Source organism: Didymosphaeria variabile (genome assembly GCF_027946475.1).
Source record: "Didymosphaeria variabile strain IMI 356815 chromosome Unknown scaffold_7, whole genome shotgun sequence".
NCBI lineage: Eukaryota > Fungi > Ascomycota > Dothideomycetes > Pleosporales > Didymosphaeriaceae > Didymosphaeria > Didymosphaeria variabile.
In genome coordinates this window covers 2,122,999-2,141,675 of record NW_026611626.1, presented here as the reverse complement: position 1 = coordinate 2,141,675, position 18,677 = coordinate 2,122,999, and the positions used below count along the sequence as shown (strand labels likewise).

The 18,677-nt window shown below is 53.3% G+C and overlaps 6 protein-coding genes across 6 annotated transcripts; 4 read left to right on the top strand and 2 right to left on the bottom strand.

The window, feature by feature from the left end:
* Positions 1-1,882: 1,882 nt before the first annotated feature.
* N0V89_009837 (uncharacterized protein) lies at positions 1,883-2,308 on the bottom strand (the record flags this gene model as incomplete). The annotated part of the gene is made up of 1 exon (XM_056218586.1): positions 1,883-2,308. One exon carries the CDS (start codon positions 2,306-2,308, stop codon positions 1,883-1,885), a length of 426 nt encoding a protein of 141 aa, XP_056067851.1.
* A 431-nt stretch (positions 2,309-2,739) lies between these two features.
* Positions 2,740-4,400, top strand: N0V89_009836 (uncharacterized protein; the record flags this gene model as incomplete). Its single annotated transcript, XM_056218585.1, has 3 exons — positions 2,740-3,508; positions 3,559-4,141; positions 4,190-4,400. 3 exons carry the CDS (start codon positions 2,740-2,742, stop codon positions 4,398-4,400), a joined length of 1,563 nt encoding a protein of 520 aa, XP_056067850.1.
* A 729-nt stretch (positions 4,401-5,129) lies between these two features.
* cmk1 (Calcium/calmodulin-dependent protein kinase type I) lies at positions 5,130-6,479 on the top strand (the record flags this gene model as incomplete). Its single annotated transcript, XM_056218584.1, has 4 exons — positions 5,130-5,330; positions 5,380-5,470; positions 5,520-5,850; positions 5,897-6,479. 4 exons carry the CDS (start codon positions 5,130-5,132, stop codon positions 6,477-6,479), a joined length of 1,206 nt encoding a protein of 401 aa, XP_056067849.1.
* A 1,909-nt stretch (positions 6,480-8,388) lies between these two features.
* On the top strand, positions 8,389-9,218 carry N0V89_009834 (uncharacterized protein; the record flags this gene model as incomplete). Its single annotated transcript, XM_056218583.1, has 3 exons — positions 8,389-8,460; positions 8,521-9,015; positions 9,069-9,218. 3 exons carry the CDS (start codon positions 8,389-8,391, stop codon positions 9,216-9,218), a joined length of 717 nt encoding a protein of 238 aa, XP_056067848.1.
* A 293-nt stretch (positions 9,219-9,511) lies between these two features.
* N0V89_009833 (uncharacterized protein) lies at positions 9,512-11,491 on the bottom strand (the record flags this gene model as incomplete). Its single annotated transcript, XM_056218582.1, has 4 exons — positions 9,512-10,879; positions 10,930-11,204; positions 11,252-11,395; positions 11,446-11,491. The coding sequence occupies 4 exons, from the start codon at positions 11,489-11,491 to the stop codon at positions 9,512-9,514; spliced, it is 1,833 nt and encodes a 610-aa protein (XP_056067847.1).
* Positions 11,492-12,312: 821 nt separating this feature from the next.
* On the top strand, positions 12,313-17,802 carry gpi1 (pig-Q; the record flags this gene model as incomplete). The annotated part of the gene is made up of 11 exons (XM_056218581.1): positions 12,313-12,525; positions 12,582-13,926; positions 13,973-14,434; positions 14,485-14,579; positions 14,627-14,921; positions 15,909-16,139; positions 16,189-16,368; positions 16,436-16,967; positions 17,030-17,352; positions 17,418-17,648; positions 17,705-17,802. The coding sequence occupies 11 exons, from the start codon at positions 12,313-12,315 to the stop codon at positions 17,800-17,802; spliced, it is 4,005 nt and encodes a 1,334-aa protein (XP_056067846.1).
* Positions 17,803-18,677: the final 875 nt, after the last annotated feature.

Sequence of the window (18,677 nt, the reverse complement as noted above, 5' to 3'; positions counted from 1 at the left end):
GGTTGGGAGGTAGTCATAGTTATTACCTTTTATGCTCTGGACAATCGCTGTGTTACCCACCGGGGGGTCATGCAATGGACTGTCCACTCGAAGCTCGCTGATGATTTGTACTACAGTCTCACGCTGAATCTTGGGGCCTTCGACGTTTTGTCCAAGGCCGCTGATGTCGTGGTCTGGTCCCACGTTGACCAGCTCGTGATCTTCAAGAGTATTCGACGAAAGCTCTTCCCAAACTGTCAATATGCGTACAAATTCATTTGCCAGGGATACTCTTAGAGTCGAGATATCGGTGTTGTATTCTCCTCTCATTTGCATTGCTCGTAGAGCACGTGGACTGCACGTCGACATGATCCACCGGCTAGAAAACCGATTCCGAATATCGATGATGCGAATGTTGACATATGTCAAGATATCGATCCCGGAGCTGCGCTCTGCACGCCGTGCGATTTGGCTTGTCCTGGATATTGCCCTCCACATGTCATCATGATCGTGGTAGAACCGACTTAGCGATGAGCCCATATGGAATAGACCAACTGCCGCTACGACACGCAACCGTCCTTGATAACTTTGGTTCATCTCTCCCAGGGCGCGAGCGTGCCTTTGAGCTCGCCTTAAGAGCACAGAATCAGTCTCTCGACTTTGTGGCGCAATCCGTGCTTCAGCTTCGTTGCGAATGCGTTGCACGGTGCCAGCTGGGATGATATCAATGTGGACTCGGCTCGGTGGCTGACGCGACGTTGCGGTGATGGGACAGGTAGGACTCCCGCGAAATCTGGGAGGGGCCATGGTCGCTGATCAGGTGGCATCGGACGGCGACGTCGAGTACCACGAGATATGGGTGCGGTGGAATAGAAGTGAGCCGAGAACCGATGCTCAGATTGGGGTCCGGAGAGAACGGGGTCTAGATGGTTGTCAATGCTGTGGTCCATGGTGAGGCCTGATAGGCTGCAATACCTCGACTCACAACAACCAACAACTGCCGTTTGTGCCTTGGTGCTGTTTGTGGGTTGATGCGAGGATTGTGTGAACTGCAAATCGAGGAGGTTGCAATCTCTGCAGCAGGAGTTGAGCGAGTGAGTCGAGCGCTATATGTATGGAAGAGATGTCTTGAGGGGGACAAGCCACCTGGGCTTTTTCGGTAACGCTGCTCTGATGAAATTATACTGGTATCCTAGCAAACGATCCATGGTCAGTGCGGTAGGAAGTTCAGGTGAAAGAACACCTACATCCAAATGATGGTGAAGGCAAGTTGCAAGGTCCAGACGTGTGGCTATGTGATCATATCCATGCCGTCGCTTCACGCCGCAATCTGCCTCAGGGCAAGAGCTGACGTTCGTAAGGCAATATCACCTTCCAAGCCACAAGTATTCCTGCTGCATCGAGCCCGCCATCGTTACCGGAAGGATGGAGAGGGAGCGTCTTCTTTCCGCGCAGGGATCAGTAAACTGTTGAAATCTGGGAACATGCACCATCTTCGTAAGGGAGGAAACTCTCCGGTTTACCCACTGACATTTGCATTGTCTATCAAGATTTTCTACTTCGAGGGTGATGCCCGGTATCAAACTTCTGCACACCGAGAAGTATGTTCAGCCACGCCTGGTTAGTGTCCAGCTCTACAGCCTCGCTCTTCGCTCTCTTGGGACGCGTATAGGGTATCATTAGATAGCTGTAAAGCAAAAGCGGCTAGTCGCTTGAGTAAATGCATTCGAGCTACTCTTCTAGGCTCGTTTTCGACTCTCTAAAGGTTGAGTTAGCTTAGCCCCACGCATTGTGAGGCGGTCCTACCGACCTCTCCGTTCATCGTTAGCCAAGCGACGATACAACGCCTGCATGCAGTCCGAGTATGGGCCTATAGGGGATCAATCTTCGCCAACTCAGAGTCTTACCCCGTCATACTCTGATCAACATCCTCCGCTTCCTGGGATGGCTTCCCCAGGTCCTGCAGTGCCGACTTCAACTTCGCAATGCGCGCCTCAAGAAACTCGATCTCGTCCTGCTGATCCTCGATGGAGCGATCAACGTCGGGCAGCGCCATGACGGCCTTCCGCGCCTTTTGTAGCTTGAGTTTGACCTCAGTGGCTGCGGTGGAGACTTGCTGTATGTCGAGCGGGCCATCGGCGGAAGGCTGCCCTGGAGGCTGGATGGAAGTGTTGATAAGGCGACTAAGGACGCGGTGCAGATCGGGGAGGATGTCGAACGTCGATGGCGGCGGGAGGGCAGCCGCAGCCGGTTGCGGTGCCTGCGCTGGGGTAGGTGCGACCGATGCCCTTCCCGAAGTGGGCGCGTGGGGTGTCGCGGCGCCGGACATGGCGGTCTTGTCGAGTCGGGGCGTGCAGTTGAGGTGGAGCAGGTGTTGAGCTTTGTACTCGGACCAAGCGCGTCTTCGTGCGAGGCGGAGGGCTGCAGAGCCGTACCGCGTCGAACGTCGGCTATGAATGTACGTATCCAGACGTGTCGAACGAATCACAGGATCGGGCTTATGCTTTTTCGCACGCGTTATCTGCGCCGCGTGAAAGGTGGATGGTGTGACGTTCAGGCGCAAGGCTTTTGATGGGAACGAGCCCCGCTTAGCCTGGATCCTACCCCTCCAACATCTTCTGCAGCACCTGCGCAGCACCTCAGTCGCAGTCGCCGTCAGCACGCACTCATCTTCGGTGCCCGGCCTCCAATTCCCCTCCACCATCATCGTTAACGCTCTCTTTCGCCCGCCCCAACTTTTCCCAGCAATTGGCCTTCACCATGGCGAAGGTCGACCAAAAGACGGTCCTCATCGTCATTGACGGCTGGGGGGTTGCCAGCGAGAAGTCCCCCAAGAATGGCGATGCCATTCTTGCTGCTGACACGCCATGCATGGACGAATTCGCAAAGGACGGCTCCAAGACCGCCCAGGGCTACACCGAGCTCGAGGCTTCTTCGCTCGCAGTCGGCCTTCCAGAAGGTTTGATGGGGAACAGCGAGGTCGGCCACTTGAACATTGGTGCTGGTCGTGTTGTCTGGCAGGATGTCGTGCGAATTGACCAGACTATCAAAAAGGGCGAGCTCAACAAGAACCAGAACATCCATGAGTCGTTCAGTCGCGCGAAGAATGGCAACGGCAGGCTGCACTTGGCCGGTCTGGTTTCAGACGGCGGCGTCCACTCGCACATCAATCACCTCGTTGCTCTTCTCAAGGTTGCTAAAGAAATTGGTGTGCCGCACGTGTTTATCCACTTCTTTGGCGATGGTCGAGACACCGACCCCAAGTCGGCTGCTCGGTACATGGAAGATTTGCTGAAGGCTACCAAAGAGGTCGGCATCGGCGAGATTGCCACTGTCGTCGGTCGTTACTACATCATGGACCGTGACAAGAGGTGGGAACGTGTTGAGATCGGTCTGAAGGGTCTTGTCACTGGAGAGGGCGAGGATGCGGAGGATCCAGTGGCTGCCATCAAGGCGAAATACGAAAAAGGAGAGACTGACGAGTTCCTGAAACCCATCATTGTGGGAGGAAAAGAGCGAAGAATACAAGGTATATAATCCAAGCTGAGCACCCAGATGTCCATGAGCTAATTGGTGCAGATGGCGACACTGTCTTCACTTTCAATTACCGATCGGATCGTGTGCGCGAGCTCACCCAGCTTTTGGGTGGGTTTGACCGTTCACCACGGCCAGACTTCCCGTACCCTAAGGACATCAGCCTGACTACCATGACTCAGTATAACCAAAAGTTTCCATACCCCATGGCTTTCCCGCCACAAAAAATGAACGATGTGCTCGCAGAGTGGCTGGCTAAGCAAGGCGTTAAGCAGTGTCATATCGCGGAGACAGAAAAATACGCACACGTCACGTTCTTTTTCAACGGCGGCGTCGAGAAACAGTTCGAAAACGAGGAGCGTGATATGATACCCTCTCCCAAGGTCGCTACTTACGACAAGGAGCCCAAGATGAGCGCCATGGCCGTCGCAGACAAGACTGTGGAGCGCATCAAGGAGGGCAAGTTTGAGTTCATCATGCTCAACTTCGCACCTCCGGACATGGTCGGTCACACTGGCGTTTACGAAGCGGCCATCGAGGGAGTCACCGAGACCGATAAGTCTATCAAGAAGATCTACGAGCAATGCAAGGAGAGTGGATACGTGTTGTTCGTCACTGCTGACCATGGGTAAGTTCACAAAAACACTTCAACCCTTCGCAGACTGACACCTTTCAGCAACGCAGAAGAGATGCTCAATGAGGAGGGTAAGCCAAAGACGTCGCATACCACCAATAAGGTTCCCTTCGTCATGGCCAATGCACCCGAAAGCTTCTCTCTCAAGAAGACGGACGGTGTGCTCGGGGATGTTGCGCCTACGCTGCTAGAAGTCATGGGCCTATCGCAGGCCGATGATATGGACGGCCACAGCCTGCTCGTCAAGTCGTAAAGTACCACCTCTTTCGACAATTCTACCCGTCTAACGCATTTGAGGAGCAGTGGATCGAGCCCACCGCCCAAGCGTCAACGTACAGACTAGATAGATTTCGCTTCCTTGAGCAAGGGCTGTGTCAGTCTCGACCGGCATTCTTCTCAATGAATTGCGGATACCACTTGATGTAGATAGAGAAAAGTTTATGAATAGATGATGATGAAGATGTACGAACACCTTTTGACAGTTCCACCTGCCAAAAGGGACAAGCCAATGACAAGGGTCCTAACCGGTGCGCACCCCACCACGCCGCCAGAACACCAGACGGAACCAGCCCGGCTTCACTTCACTTCACCTGCCACTCTCTGTCCGCTGCTGAGCAACGACTTACTTACGTCTGGCCTGCTGCCGAATTCTTGCGTGTATTCTAGCTTGCTGCATTGCCGACGCCGCGCTGCTGTTCGCCCCACCGCCGCGGGGAACCTCAGGAGCTGACGAACAACTTACCTTCATTCAGACTGTCGTCGCCCCGAGCACCTTGGGAATCTGCTGATTCTAGGAACGGAGGCTATATAGCCCTCCCACATTACTATCTCATCGATCGGCTTCGAACGCGCACGCCCTCCGCATCGGCCCGAAACATCAGGTCAGCAGCCCAAGGCTGAACATCCCACCAGCACCGTCACGCCGCTTCGCCGGCGCCGACGACCGTTCGTCTACGCGTAACGGCTCCTCTACAAGTCTAAGATGGCCTCAAACGGCGGATCGGGCGCACACACGCTGCAAGCACAAGCACAAGCGCAGGTACAACCATGTCGGTACAAGACAGGAAAGACACTGGGTGCGGGCAGCTATTCAGTTGTGAAGGAGTGTGTACATATTGATACCGGGAGATACTATGCGGCAAAAGTTATCAACAAGCGACTCATGGCGGGAAGGGAACACATGGTGAGTTTCCGCTATATACATACTGCACACTGGAGCTTATGCCCGCCAGGTGCGGAACGAGATTGCCGTCCTGAAGCGCGTGTCCATGGGACATAGGAATATCTTGACGCTCGTCGACTACTTCGAGACCATGAACAATCGTACGATCAGTCGAAACGGCTCTGGAAGCAATTGCTAATTCACATTCAGTCTACCTGGTCACTGACCTTGCCCTAGGAGGCGAACTATTCGATCGCATCTGTCGAAAAGGAAATTACTACGAGTCAGATGCTGCTGACCTCATTCGCGCCACCCTCTCTGCCGTTGCGTACCTACACGACCATGGCATCGTGCACCGTGATTTGAAGCCCGAGAACTTGCTCTTCCGCACCCCTGAGGACAATGCAGATTTGCTCATCGCGGATTTCGGTCTCTCGCGTATAATGGATGAGGAGCAGTTCCATGTATTGACAACGACATGCGGTACACCTGGCTATATGGCGCCCGAGATCTTCAGGAAAACCGGACACGGGAAGCCTGTGTATGTAATGTAAGAGATATGATAGTAACTTGCTAACAGAATTCAGCGACATTTGGGCCATTGGTGTCATAACCTACTTCCTCCTTTGCGGCTACACTCCATTCGACCGCGACTCCAATCTCGAGGAGATGCAGGCTATCCTCGTTGCCGACTACTCCTTCACGCCCCTCGAGTACTGGCGCGGTGTCTCCCTCAAGGCCCGTGAGTTCATCCGCCGCTGCCTCACAGTCGACCCAGCCGCGCGCATGACCGCCCACGAGGCACTCTCGCATCCCTGGATTGCAGACCTTGGGGAGATCTCCGCTGAAGGCGAGGAGGATCTGCTCCCGACCGTCAAGAAGAACTTCAATGCCAGGCGCACGCTTCACGCTGCTATCGACACTATACGTGCTATCAACCAGCTACGGGCCGGCGGTGCAGCGGGCATGATGGACGGTGTTAGATCTGGAGAGCCGAGACGAGGCGCGCCTCCTGTGAACGTACCGCAACCCGTCGCGGACGAGGATCCCATGGACATTGACAAAATCGATAGCCGCGGCAACGGCCACGGACAGACGGACGAGATGATCAAAGAGCAGGAGCGACGGATCCACGAGACACAGCAAGGACTCTGGGCTGGGAGGAGATGAGTAACTGCGGTTGCTCACGAAACAATATCTGGCCATGTAACCGGGTTCATGTATAGCATTAGCAGATACTCAGTACCTGCTTAGGTATATCAGCGCTTAGTCAGGAGACTAGAGCGCCTACGATTATATGACTTCTTCTAGCACCGAACCATATGTTATCAACCTTGGATAGAGGTTGATGAATCATCCATTCAGGGTCTCTTAAGACCATTTAGTGTCGAACAGTAAGTCGTACTCTCGTACAATGCTAACATCGGCCTGTGTCCTACACTTGGTGTATTCTTCCCTACAATACCTTTCGTCATGCACATCTCATAAGCTCGCGGTCGTTGTCAAGTATCTCCGAACAGCGTCATTAGGGTCCAAGGCTGAAGCGCGCGGGTGCGGCGGACAGGCTTTCCGTAAGCGCGACACTTGCGAGCATGGCATCTAACGTATACTAGGTCCGTACGTCTCCGTCGGTTTCTTGAGCTCGTGCGATGGTATGAAGCCGACTGAGGATGAGGTGGTGAGCACGCAAGCATGGAAAAGCAATAAAGGGCGGTGATATACGCTCAGCTTATCTATCATTACGATACATTGATTCACGTCACTCCACATCGTATCAACATGCCCACCGAGCATATATGCTCTACCCCTCATTTTACAATTCAATCTTCCAAATCTTCACCATCAAGTGTATCAAATAACATCATGTCAGCTCCGTCTTTCCCTGTATAACGGACTAATCCAACCTCGAGATAGTCCTACCTCCGCTGAAGTCAATATCCCTCCTATCAAACTCATGAGTTGCGAAATGACCTCCGCATTACCAACGCACTCACACAAGTACATTGAAATCGATACCAGAGCCGATGCGTTTCATCGAGGGTTGGGTCAAGCGCGAGATGCATAGTATCACCATCCCCGATCCAGAGAAGGATCTGAAGGCGCACAGCGCGCTTCATACCCATACTACAACAGCGCCACTGTCCAACCGCCGTCGGACCCAACTATCTCGTTCTTCGAAACTGGCGTAGATGTTCAGGCATCTTGGACGTGATCTCATGCGCCGGCGGATGACAGCTACGAGCCCGCCTCTGCTTGGAGTGCTATTTACCTCGGTACGAAGAAAGGCAATCCGTTCCTTGTTCGCCATTGCCTGCTTCGATTGCCCGCCTCACCGGTCAAGGCAAGGGTCTCTGCTTCCTCCACCTCCAGAACAGTACCGGGATCAGGCTACTATCTCGATCTCTGCCTCAATTGATTGCATCTCTTTCCATTTTCGGTCGTTCCATGGAACACGCCAACTACACAAATAAGCTTTCACCATTGCTGACAATCTCTTAGCATTGGCTCAACCTTGTACATGATGCTCCCAACCATAGGTTTTTCCGATCTATATTTGGCGCACCCATCCCCGTAAGCCGATCCGCCCCCACAGTTTCACCACCAGCCATACTCCTGTTCCCGCATCTGGAAAGACGTATGCACGTTACGTCCCAGCGCACGCTTCGTCAGCAATGCTTCGGGCTTGAGACGGTCAGCGTGGCTGCAGTAGCCGCATCGCGGAACAACATCATTGGCTCTGTTGCTCGACGTGTTCAGTCCCTGGACATTAGCTGTGCGGGAGCTGATGATGGCGAAGCTGTCAGTAAAGGATTGAATAAGAGGGCAGTTCCGTAGTTTGATGAGCTGCGAGGGTGACTAACGTGACGTATATTTGCATCTTGCGGACTGCACTAAGAGGCTCCAGGGAAAGGGAATGGACCATATGGCTACAAACACTTATTACGAGTCGCACCCGCTGTCGATGGACCAGCAGCAACAGCAACACCTTCTTTCGCCGCCAATAGGATCACCAGGAAACCATTCAGGACGCTCGTCCGGACAATCAACGCCGCTGAAGCCGCTTCACGTAGTTACGTCGATGGACAGCGCGACGAAGAGACAGAGCCTCGTGGACTTTGACGGGCTGAGGAAGGCTCACAAACAGGATGCTGTGCGTACTTCTCGTAGTATCGATCCTCTGAAAGATACAGCAAAATACTAACCGCCACAGGCCCTCAAAGCACGCATCCGCCGCCTGCGTGTCGTCTCCCGCGTCCTCGCCTTCCTCATCTCCATCGCAGTCTTCGTCCCCATCTCCCTCACCCTCCACAAATTCCTCACCACCCAGAACGTCTACCGCGACGTCACCAAGGACGGCATCACCACGCACCGCACCGCCTGGGCAAAAGACTCCAAAGTCTGGCCTACGTGGATGTACTTCCTCATCGCTGGAATCTCAGTTCTGCTCAACTTCGCCATCATCTTTGCGTACAAGTTCGGCGTTGAGAAGGCGAATAAAGTGGCCACGGTGGCGACGGCGTTCACATGGGTGGTTATGCTGGGGAATTTGGTGGTGTGGTGTGTAGCTGCGAGTTTGTACCGAACAGAGAAAGACAAGAATGGGAAGAGCAACGATTTGTGGGGCTGGACGTGTAGTCCGGCTGCACGAGCGATACAGAAGGAATTTGCGCATGAGGTAGACTTCGACAAGTTTTGCACTGTTCAGGTGAATTTGAGATGCCGTTGCTATAAAGGCGGCTCGCGCTGACAGTAGATTAGAGCATCTCGTGGTACATTGGACTTGTGCAGGTTGGAACCGCGGCGTTGACTGTGGTGACTTACGTATTTGTATTTGTGAGAAGGAGCGGGAAGAAGGATTTGAAGAAGAGGCACTCGCAGATGGCCGGGCAGTATCCGACGAACTACTAGAAGCGAATAGGGTGCAGATACGTTGTGATTAAATTCTCGACTTGGGTCAAAAGTCTTCTTGATGATCCAGGAGCTTATTCATTGTAGTGACAGTAAGCACCGTTTGAGTACAAGCTGCTAGGAGTGGCACGAACTGTTTTATAGTGCTGACCCTGAACCGATCTATGCCGCTTGAAATCGTGAGAAAGCCCTAGAACACTGTGGGTACATCTCCGCCGAAGCCCATTGAACGTCGATGCTGCGAACTTCATGTACGCCACCTAGGGAAACCATCTTACAGATGCAATAGAGCACTAAAGAGCCACAACCCACTCAGATTTTGGAGGTACGAGTGGGATATATTCGTTAGGGTTGAAGATGCCCATCTGTGCAACGCGTTGGTATATCTGCTGTAGCTTCCGACCCTGCTCGCCCTCGTAGTCCTCTGGCCTACCCTCCTTGAAGGGATCGGCGGCACCAGCGGCACCAGGTGGCTGGGTGGCTTGCGAAGGAGCTTGCTGTGTTGCTGCTTGGGCGAACGGATTGGCGGGCTGGGATGGAGCCCCGAAGGCTGGAGCCGCAGGTGTCGTAGTCTGCGTGGCGGCTGCGAAGGGGTTCGGCTTGGGCATTGTGGTTGTCGTATTCTGTGCAGCAGGGGCAAATGGCGATGGTTTTGCCAGGCCTCCTGGCTGGCCGAACGCGGACTTTTGCTGTGCGGGTGCGCTACCGAATGGGTTTGCGGGCGCTGGTGAAGTCTGCGTTTGGGTGCTGCCGAACGGATTGCTAGCTGGCTGTGCCTGACCCGCTTGTGCTGCTTGGCCGAATGGATTCGCGACGGCTCCTGCTTGTGAAGTCTGACCGAAGGTTGATTGCCCGAATGCTGGCTTGCCAAAGGCGGATGTTTGGCCGGGCGCTGAAGACTGACCGAAAGCAGAAGTTTGACTCGGTTGAGAAGGCTGTCCAAATGCAGAGGTCTGACCCGGCTGAGAAGGCTGTCCAAATGCAGAGGTCTGACCCGGCTGAGAGGGCTGTCCGAATGCTGCTGTTTGACCTGGTTGTGAAGGCTGACCGAAAGCAGAGGACGCTCCTGGCGCCGAAGGCTGGCCAAAGGCAGATGCGGTCCCCGGTGCTGAAGGCTGGCCGAAAGCTGACGGCTGGCCTAGAGCGCTCGTCTGTCCAAATGCAGAGCCACCTCCAAACGCAGACGGTTTTCCAAAGGCAGGACCTCCACCTGAGGCAGACGTCTGAGCGAAGGCGCTCCCGCTCCCGGGCATAGACGGTTTGCCGAAGCCGCTACCTGCGCCTGCGCCTAGGGCTGATGCCTGGCCGAACGCTGAGTTGCTTTGACCTGGAGCAGAGGATTGGCCGAAGGGATTGGCGGGCTTTCCGAAGGTGGAGGTTTGCGACTGAGTACCGCCACCAAAAGGATTCCCTGAAGCAGAGCTCGGTACCTGGCTGCGAGCAAACGGACTTGCTGCCGCAGCACTAGAGAAGGGATTCGCATTGGACGGTGCTGGTGCAGCTGTTGAGCTAGATGGGTCGACCTTGCCTTGCGCAATGTCTAACCTGTTGGGATGAACATCTGCGCCGTCTTCAACGTACTTGATTGCTCCATCCAGGTCGCTCAAGATCGACTTCACCTGCTCTTCTGCTTTCGAATAGAGCTGGGCTTCTTCATGTTGCTGATCAGTCGTTAGCTGGGTTGATTTTCCACAAGATGGAGATTGCATACTCCCGCAGCCTCGTTACCTGATGAGCGCTGTGTGTAGTACCGAGCGCGCAGTTCTTCCGGACTGATCTCTAGCGGTCCTTCCATGAGCTGGCGTGGTGCATCGCGTCCCGCTCCGTAGCACGAGAACGGATAGGCTGGGCGCTGGTCCGTAAGATCGGTTTTGATCTCATCTTTTGACAAAGTGTAGCGTGGAGTGCCTGTACGGTTCCCTGGGGGTAGGATGAGCGATGGCCAGATCAGGCAAAGGTAGAGTACAGCGTTGCACTGGATGTATTCTTCACCGAAAAAAGACACGTTGGTTGCGCAGAATAGATGCACATACCTCCGAATGCTCCGCCTCCGCCTCCGCCTGAGGGTCGGTAGCGATCACCACCACCCCCGAAGGCATTGAACCCGCTTCTATTTCCGCCGCCGAAAGCATTGCCGCCATCGCGCTGACTTCCTGGGTGCTCGTTCTTGCATCGGTCTTTGACGTGTTAGCCTCATAGTCAGGCCTATCGCACCGGAAGTGATTACCTCCGAACTTGCACGTGCCGCGCTGGTAGAACGGGCAAATAGCCATGCTGCCGTGACCGTAGTCTAGATAACAAGATGTTGCAAGTGGTGAGATGCTGACCGTTGGGCCGCCAAACAATCTATTCAAAAATCAGGAAAGGTGTACAAGTATGTTGGCGCTCGCGTCGAGCGATGAAGAAGCAGCAGGTTGATGGACAGAGCGTGAGAAGGGCAGTTTCGCGTTCGACAGTGCGCTTAACCCGATCGAGACTCAACCATGGACGCGTAGTCACGCTTCAAGCTGCAGTCCACCGGTCGCTGTTACGTTACCTTTGCCTGCTGATTTCGAAGCCACTCCCGTAGTTCCTAGGAGGATTGTGCCTGCCCAGTGGCGCCCATTTTGACAGATTCATTGCAGGAGGAAGTTCCGGATGCTGATTGGTGGATGCGATCTTGCAATGGTGCTGGATTTCTCTTGTGTCATGGGAAAAGCCTCGCTTGCAGGCGTGAGTTTGGCAAGAGGATCCAGGTGCGAGTGAATCTCAGTCTCCTGTCACGTTTCGTAGCTATCACCTGCACTGCAGACGACAAGCACGTTGCCGTCGAGGCAGGCAGGAAGTGACGCTAAGTCCGCTTTCGGAGTAGCTCCTGCCGTTGAAAACGAACGTCCAGGTACAGCTCCACGTAGGTATCAAGGTCGCGCCGTGGACCATTCCATCGCGTATACGACACGATGCGCAAAGTGAACATCGGTTCCTTTGCTCTTCGATCCCCACCGACGACCCCCAAACACCCTTCGCGGTGCGTCTGTTGATTGCGACGTACCCCGCCGTCCCAGACCTCGCTCTCACGCTCTCACACTCTCCCACGCGGCTCGGTTCTGTGTAGATGCACGCCTTCTCTATCCTAACGCTCGGCATCTTCGTTGCCGGATACTCTACTGCGCGCTGGGACCTGGTCAACCGTCTATACGAGCTTGCTATCTTCGCCTGGGACCACGGCGTCATTTCGAGGGTAGTGCAGGGCATCGCAGTCCTGTCAATCCTCTTCTTCCTCGTCATCCTCCCCATTGAGCGCCTCGCCTCACACGAGGTCGGTCTGGTATGTTATTAGGTCCCAAAGAAGTGCGATTGCTCACGCGCAACAGCATCCTCGAGCAGCCGGCGGTGGCATCTCTGCTCGCGAGCAGCTCAAGCGGCGCGGATCCTTCTGACGCGAAACACTATGTTGACATGATTACACATAATGTATTGATGCGCATATTCTGGCCATCCGATGCGCCTAAGGGTCCCGCACCCGGCGTACTCGTTGGCTTTCGTAACTCGGAGCTCGATATGTTCGTTGTAGCTATATTGCAAGAGGTGGGGTTGCCCAGCGTCGAAAATGCGCTGCAGGTTGGGACATTACTGCGCCAACAGCGTCGTGACATCCAGGAGCTCCTCAAGCTGTGCCACCACTCGTCGTTGCGCGCTCTTGGACGCATCAATCCGCCAGAATCGCCCAAGCATTTCGATCCACACCACCTGGTCGCTTATACCGAGCCTGGGACCCGTTTGCCGCGCGTATACTGCCCCATCGATACGGATATGACCCTGCAAGTCATCGTGTACGATCGCCCAAATCCTAAGTACATGCAATACTTGTCCCTGAATCCAATATCACTTGCACTGGGTGACAAAGCGGAAGGTGAAAGATGGGACTCAGCTTTCGAGGGCGTCGAAGAGGAAGAAGAGCGTGAACGCAAAAGGAAGGCAGAGCTGGTGGAAAAGCTGACGCTTCATACTGTCATAGCACACCCGGTCACGCAGAAAGAACTCCTACTTCCCGTGCTCATCGATCAGATTAACTGCTCCTTCGAGCTGAACACTGTGTTGCAGAAAAATATTGACGTTATCGGAAGACGCACCAAACGAGCACAAAGTGTGAGTGAGCATGTATTCGAATCTGCAAGCACCTTCTGGGATTACATTCGCAATGCCATCGGGTATGTGTGGCGTGTGCGGATGTACCCACTCATCGCACAGATTCTCATCCTGGTCTTGATGACCCAACGCTTCACAAGCGAGATTGCCCTACGAGCCTTGGATTGGCGGCCGGGCTCCACCAACAGTCCTGCTCTCAAAGACGTATCTGCGACAGCTCAGCAGCTTGACATTCGTCTTCAGCAACTCTGTTATTGGCCTATCCAGTTCATGACGCTGCGGAAGCGCAAAGAGAATTGGGGAAGCATCACCAACAGCCATCCTGAATATATCAGGTTCTATAATAGCCTTTGGTTGGTTGCCAACGATGTCATCATTGGCGTCGCCCTTGGCTCTTTCATATTCGATAATTCACTATACGTCGCCGCCCAATTTGATACAGTGTTTCATGAGTGGTCGATCGAAGGTCTGCGCCGCATGATTGTCTGGCTCTCGGAATGGCCTGGCGGCTTGAAGCTCAACACTGAGCTTGCAGACTTCCTGGGTGATTTGTTTCTCTGGGTAATCGATTATTGGGCTGGTGTGTATCTCTCCATCCTTGTCTACATTCAGACTGACTCGACCAGGATGCATGAGTGTTCTGCGACCCCATCTTCCTACCTTCATTCGCCTCATAGGGCTTTCAGCATTCGCAGGTGCTACTATGCCCATCTCACTCTTCTCAGACTTAACGTCACTGCTCACTTTGCATATTTATTCCTTCTACGTCGCATCAGCTCGCATTTTCAACTGGCAATTGAACATCCTCTTGTCGCTCTTCCACCTGTTCCGAGGCAAGAAGCGAAACGTGCTGCGAAATCGTATCGATTCGTGTGATTACGATCTGGATCAGCTCCTGCTCGGGACCATCCTCTTCACGCTGCTCTTCTTCCTGCTTCCGACCGTTCTTGTCTTCTACTTACTATTCGCATCCGCGAGAGTTGGTGTCATTGGCCTGAAGGCAGCCCTGGAAATGGGTTTGGCGTGCCTCAACCACTTTCCGCTGTTTGCTATTACGCTTCGTATCAAGGATTCGAGTCGCCTACCTGGTAAGTTTCCGTCTTGTCATGTTGTATGCTCGAATCTGATGTGGTTGCAGGAGGTGTTTGCTTCGAGCTGCAAATCCCGAGAAGCATCGAGTTGCACGATCCAGATGGTTCGGCCTCAGCGCCCGCTTCGTATATCCTTTTGAAGGTAAGGCGTTCACATATGATGCGAATGTGTAAGCTGATCTGCTCTAGCCGATACCTCTTTCTTTCCGACAAATATTCCATTCGTACTTTGAGCTGGGCGACCGCATACGTAAACACTACTTCTCACCAAGCGTCTTCATATGCCTTGTCTATGGGCAATCTGTTCCTCCGATCCACAGGCGCAACTTATACAGTCTACAGTATAGTATGCTGCCGGCTAAAAGAACGGAAATCTCAGAGCTATGGATGCGGCTCACTGGGAAGGAATCTCCACGCGCCGATCGATCAAACGGTAATCTCACGAAACGGAAGGTTTTGACGAATGATGTTGCCAAGACAGATAGTAGGTAGCAACATTAACAAGGGCTACTAGACCTCAAGTCTTGCCTAGTCCACACAGTGAAGAATGTTACTTGAATCAGACACCATCTTTCCCTGCATCACACCACTGAGCTTATTGGCAGGGGAAAAGCCCATCGGACTAGGAAAGGAGGCGCTTAATCGTAAGCAGGGTATGAGTGAGCCATTCCAAGAGCTGATCGCCTTATATTGACTCACGGCATCGAAAGATCTGCACTACCAGATCACGCAAATGATTCAAAATTAAAGCCGCCATACATGGTTTGGTAGAACAACTATACTTCCTACAATAGCACTAGACTTCACCAACAGGCACCTGCTCACCCGTTTTGCTCCGATTGCGGACTCCAAAGGAATCAGAAAGCTGCATGTATGCCTCCCTCGGCAACAGCTGGCCGTGCTCATATAATTGCTAAGCGTGTCTCGCGATCGCGCGCAGACTCGCCCGAGATACGATGGCGATCCGGGTAAACTCTGTCTAGGCACCTCACGCCGTGGAAAGATCTTCTGGAAGGCCTCCACTTGTCCACCCGCACGAAGGTCGGAAGGACGGGACGCTCCAAGAAGGGCAAGTGCGGACAAGCTTTGATGGCGTTGCAAAGCTTTGATGCGGCTATATTAAGCTCTCAGCTAATCGCTTAGTTCCCCTACGGCTCCTTTCTACCGTAACGCTAAGTTTTGCTCCGGATTATAGTAGTGACAAGGATGCGGTGCAGCGGCCCGCCAAGCGCATCATTGGATAGAAATGCCGCATCACTAACGCGCAATATAGTGATGCCTGTCGGGCACTTTGAACGAAATGGTTGTCAATGGTGCGGCATATCACGCGAATGAAGCCCGCGTGGCTGGAGTGGAGGCATACTTTACGTGATGCAAGGTATGTGGAAGTGGGGGATATAAGGTATAGCAGGTGCCCTGGACAGTGTCTTGAGTCTTGGGTCGTAACACCTTCGCTTTTTATTGTCGCAAGAGAACGACACCAGAATGGGCATCACCAAGGGAAGCAGCAAGGCCAAAGGGCAAACGGCGGATCCGGTCCTCACCCGCCTTGTCGCAGAAGACACCGTATCGTGGGCTCGCAAACCGCACCTGCGGAATCTTTATTTGTTGCTCGTGCCGGCTGCTATTGGGATTGAGATCACGTCTGGCTTCGATTCGCAACTTATCAATGCTCTGCAGATTGTTCCCTCATGGATTACTTGTAAGATGGCACAATGCCATTGACGTGTAACTCATGTTGACGCGGCCAGACTTCGGCCACCCCGAGGGCTCGCTCAAGGGTATCATCGCTGCGGCGTACTCTCTTGGTGCTATTCTCTCGCTTCCTTTCATTCCCATGGTGGATGACCGGGTCGGACGTCGAGGCTCGATCATGGTCGGCTCGATCATCATGATCATCGGAGCTCTCATCCAAGGATTCTCGCAGAATGGTACGTCTAACGAGCCTATCATTATGCAATGATCTATTAGGAAATGATGTTGATCTTCCACAAACAGTGACCATGTACATCTTCGCCCGACTCATCCTCGGCTTCGGCATCCCCGCCTGCATCGTGGCCGGCTCCTCACTTATCGGCGAACTCGGCTACCCCAAGGAACGCCCCGTGCTCACCTCTCTATTCAACGTCTCCTATTTCGTCGGCCAGATCATCGCCGCCGGCATCGTATTCGGAACTAACAGCATCCCCAACGACTGGGCATGGCGCGTTCCCTCCCTCCTTCAGCTCTTGCCCTCGCTCCTTCAATGCATATTCGTGCTATTTCTCCCAGAGAGCCCGCGTTGGCTCATCAACCACGATCGGATTGAGGAGGCGGAGGCCATATTGGTGAAATACCATGCTGAGGGGAATCCCGAGAGTGAATTTGTGAAGGGGGAGATTGCACAGATTAGGGCCACGATTGAGTTGGAGAGTGAGGCAGCGAAGAGGGGGTGGATGGATTTGCTGAATACAAGTGGGATGCGTCGTAGAACTCTTATAACAGCTAACCTAGGTCTGTTCACGCAGTGGTCGGGGAACACGCTCATTTCGTAAGACCTCCCACCTTCTCCGTTGCTCTTCTGTTCGCATTCACTGATGCAAAGGATGACAGCTACTTCTTCGGCGACCTCATGAAGATGATCGGCATCAAAGACGCGCTTACCAAGCAGAAGCTCAACGTCGGCTACGCGGCATGGTCCCTCGTAACTGGCGGCGTCATCGCCCTTATCGTCACGCGCTTCAAGCGCCGCACCCTGTACATGCTCTGCACGCTGTCACTGCTCGTTGTGTATACCGGCTGGACCATCGCCTTCAAGTACGCTGTCACTGCCGACAAAGCTGGAGGACACAATGGGCCTGCTAGCGCTGCCAGTGCATTCTTCATCTTTGCGTATCAGCCGTGCTATAATATTGGATTTAATGCTCTAACGTACAGTAAGTTTCCCTACTATAAGAGATAGGGAGTAGGTTAGGATGAGGGAAAGGCTAATACTACGTAGCGTATATGGTCGAGGTATGGCCCTATATGGAGCGCTCCCGCGGCATTGCCGTCTTCCAGCTGTTCGGCCGTCTGGCGGGTTTCTTCACTACCTTCGTCAACCCCATCGGGCTTGACAACATCTCGTGGAAGTGGCTCATCGTATATGTCGCTTGGCTTACCTACGAAGTCGTCTTCGTCTGGTTCTTGTTTCCCGAGACGGCGAATCGTACGCTCGAAGAACTTGCTTTCTGTAAGTATTTGATCACGGTGACTGGATGGGGAAGAACCAGGCTAACGTGAATGCAGTGTTCGAGGGTGAGGAGAAGAACATTCGGGCTAGTGAGGCGGTGGAAAAGGTTGTTGTTGAGAGGGAAGAGAACGTTGTTAGTGATAAGAAGGTCTGAGGGGTACGAGGGGTCTGGAGACAGAACTCCATGCTTCGCGAGATACTCGGTCTTTGGTGAAAAGGCATGAAACAGGCTGTGGGACGGTGACCCGAGGGTTTCTCAATAACGAGTAGTAATGGATTCGATGCTTCCTCTTCTTACTACACGCTTCACCCTTAAATGCAAGATGTAGATAACCAAAACAAAAGGTGCTAGGTCAGTAGGTAGTCTGTCTGTTAAGATCACTGGACGACAATCACCAGTGGGCTTTGATGGCATCATGTCCCATCTTTGTTGGCCTCGACCTTCCGTCACAAGGTTCGGTTTTTGTTGCTACAATGCAACGTCAGCAACACCTCTAAACAACAGAAAGTTTCCTCACATTAAGACCATTTATATGCTTTCTCACTCTATAGTCCGGCCATCAACACCAATCCTTTGCCCATCCCAGCCTGTCGAGAAATTGACATCGTCCATGGCACTTAGCTCCAGGCACCTCTTCGTAGCAGTCTCATGCTCCACTTGATGCGCAAAACCCACCACCCATGTCATCTTTGGTCTCTTTCCCTGTGCAAACTCATTTTTCACATATTGCCTTGCTTGTTCAATGCTGAAATGACTGGCATGTGGCGATTCCCATCGCAAACCATCGATTACCAGAACGGAGCTTCCTTGCATTAACGCCGTCGTGGAAGGTGGTATAGCATTGCAATCCGAAATATACGAGTAATTCCCTATCCGGTATCCAAGACTCATATAGGGCATTTCCAATTGCCAATTGTAGCCATGCTCAACCGGCAGCGGCGTCACGTCGACATCACCGCATGTAGGTATCTTGAACGATTTCCCCTCATCAAAGACATGCCACCTAAACTCTGGGACGTCGCCTCCAC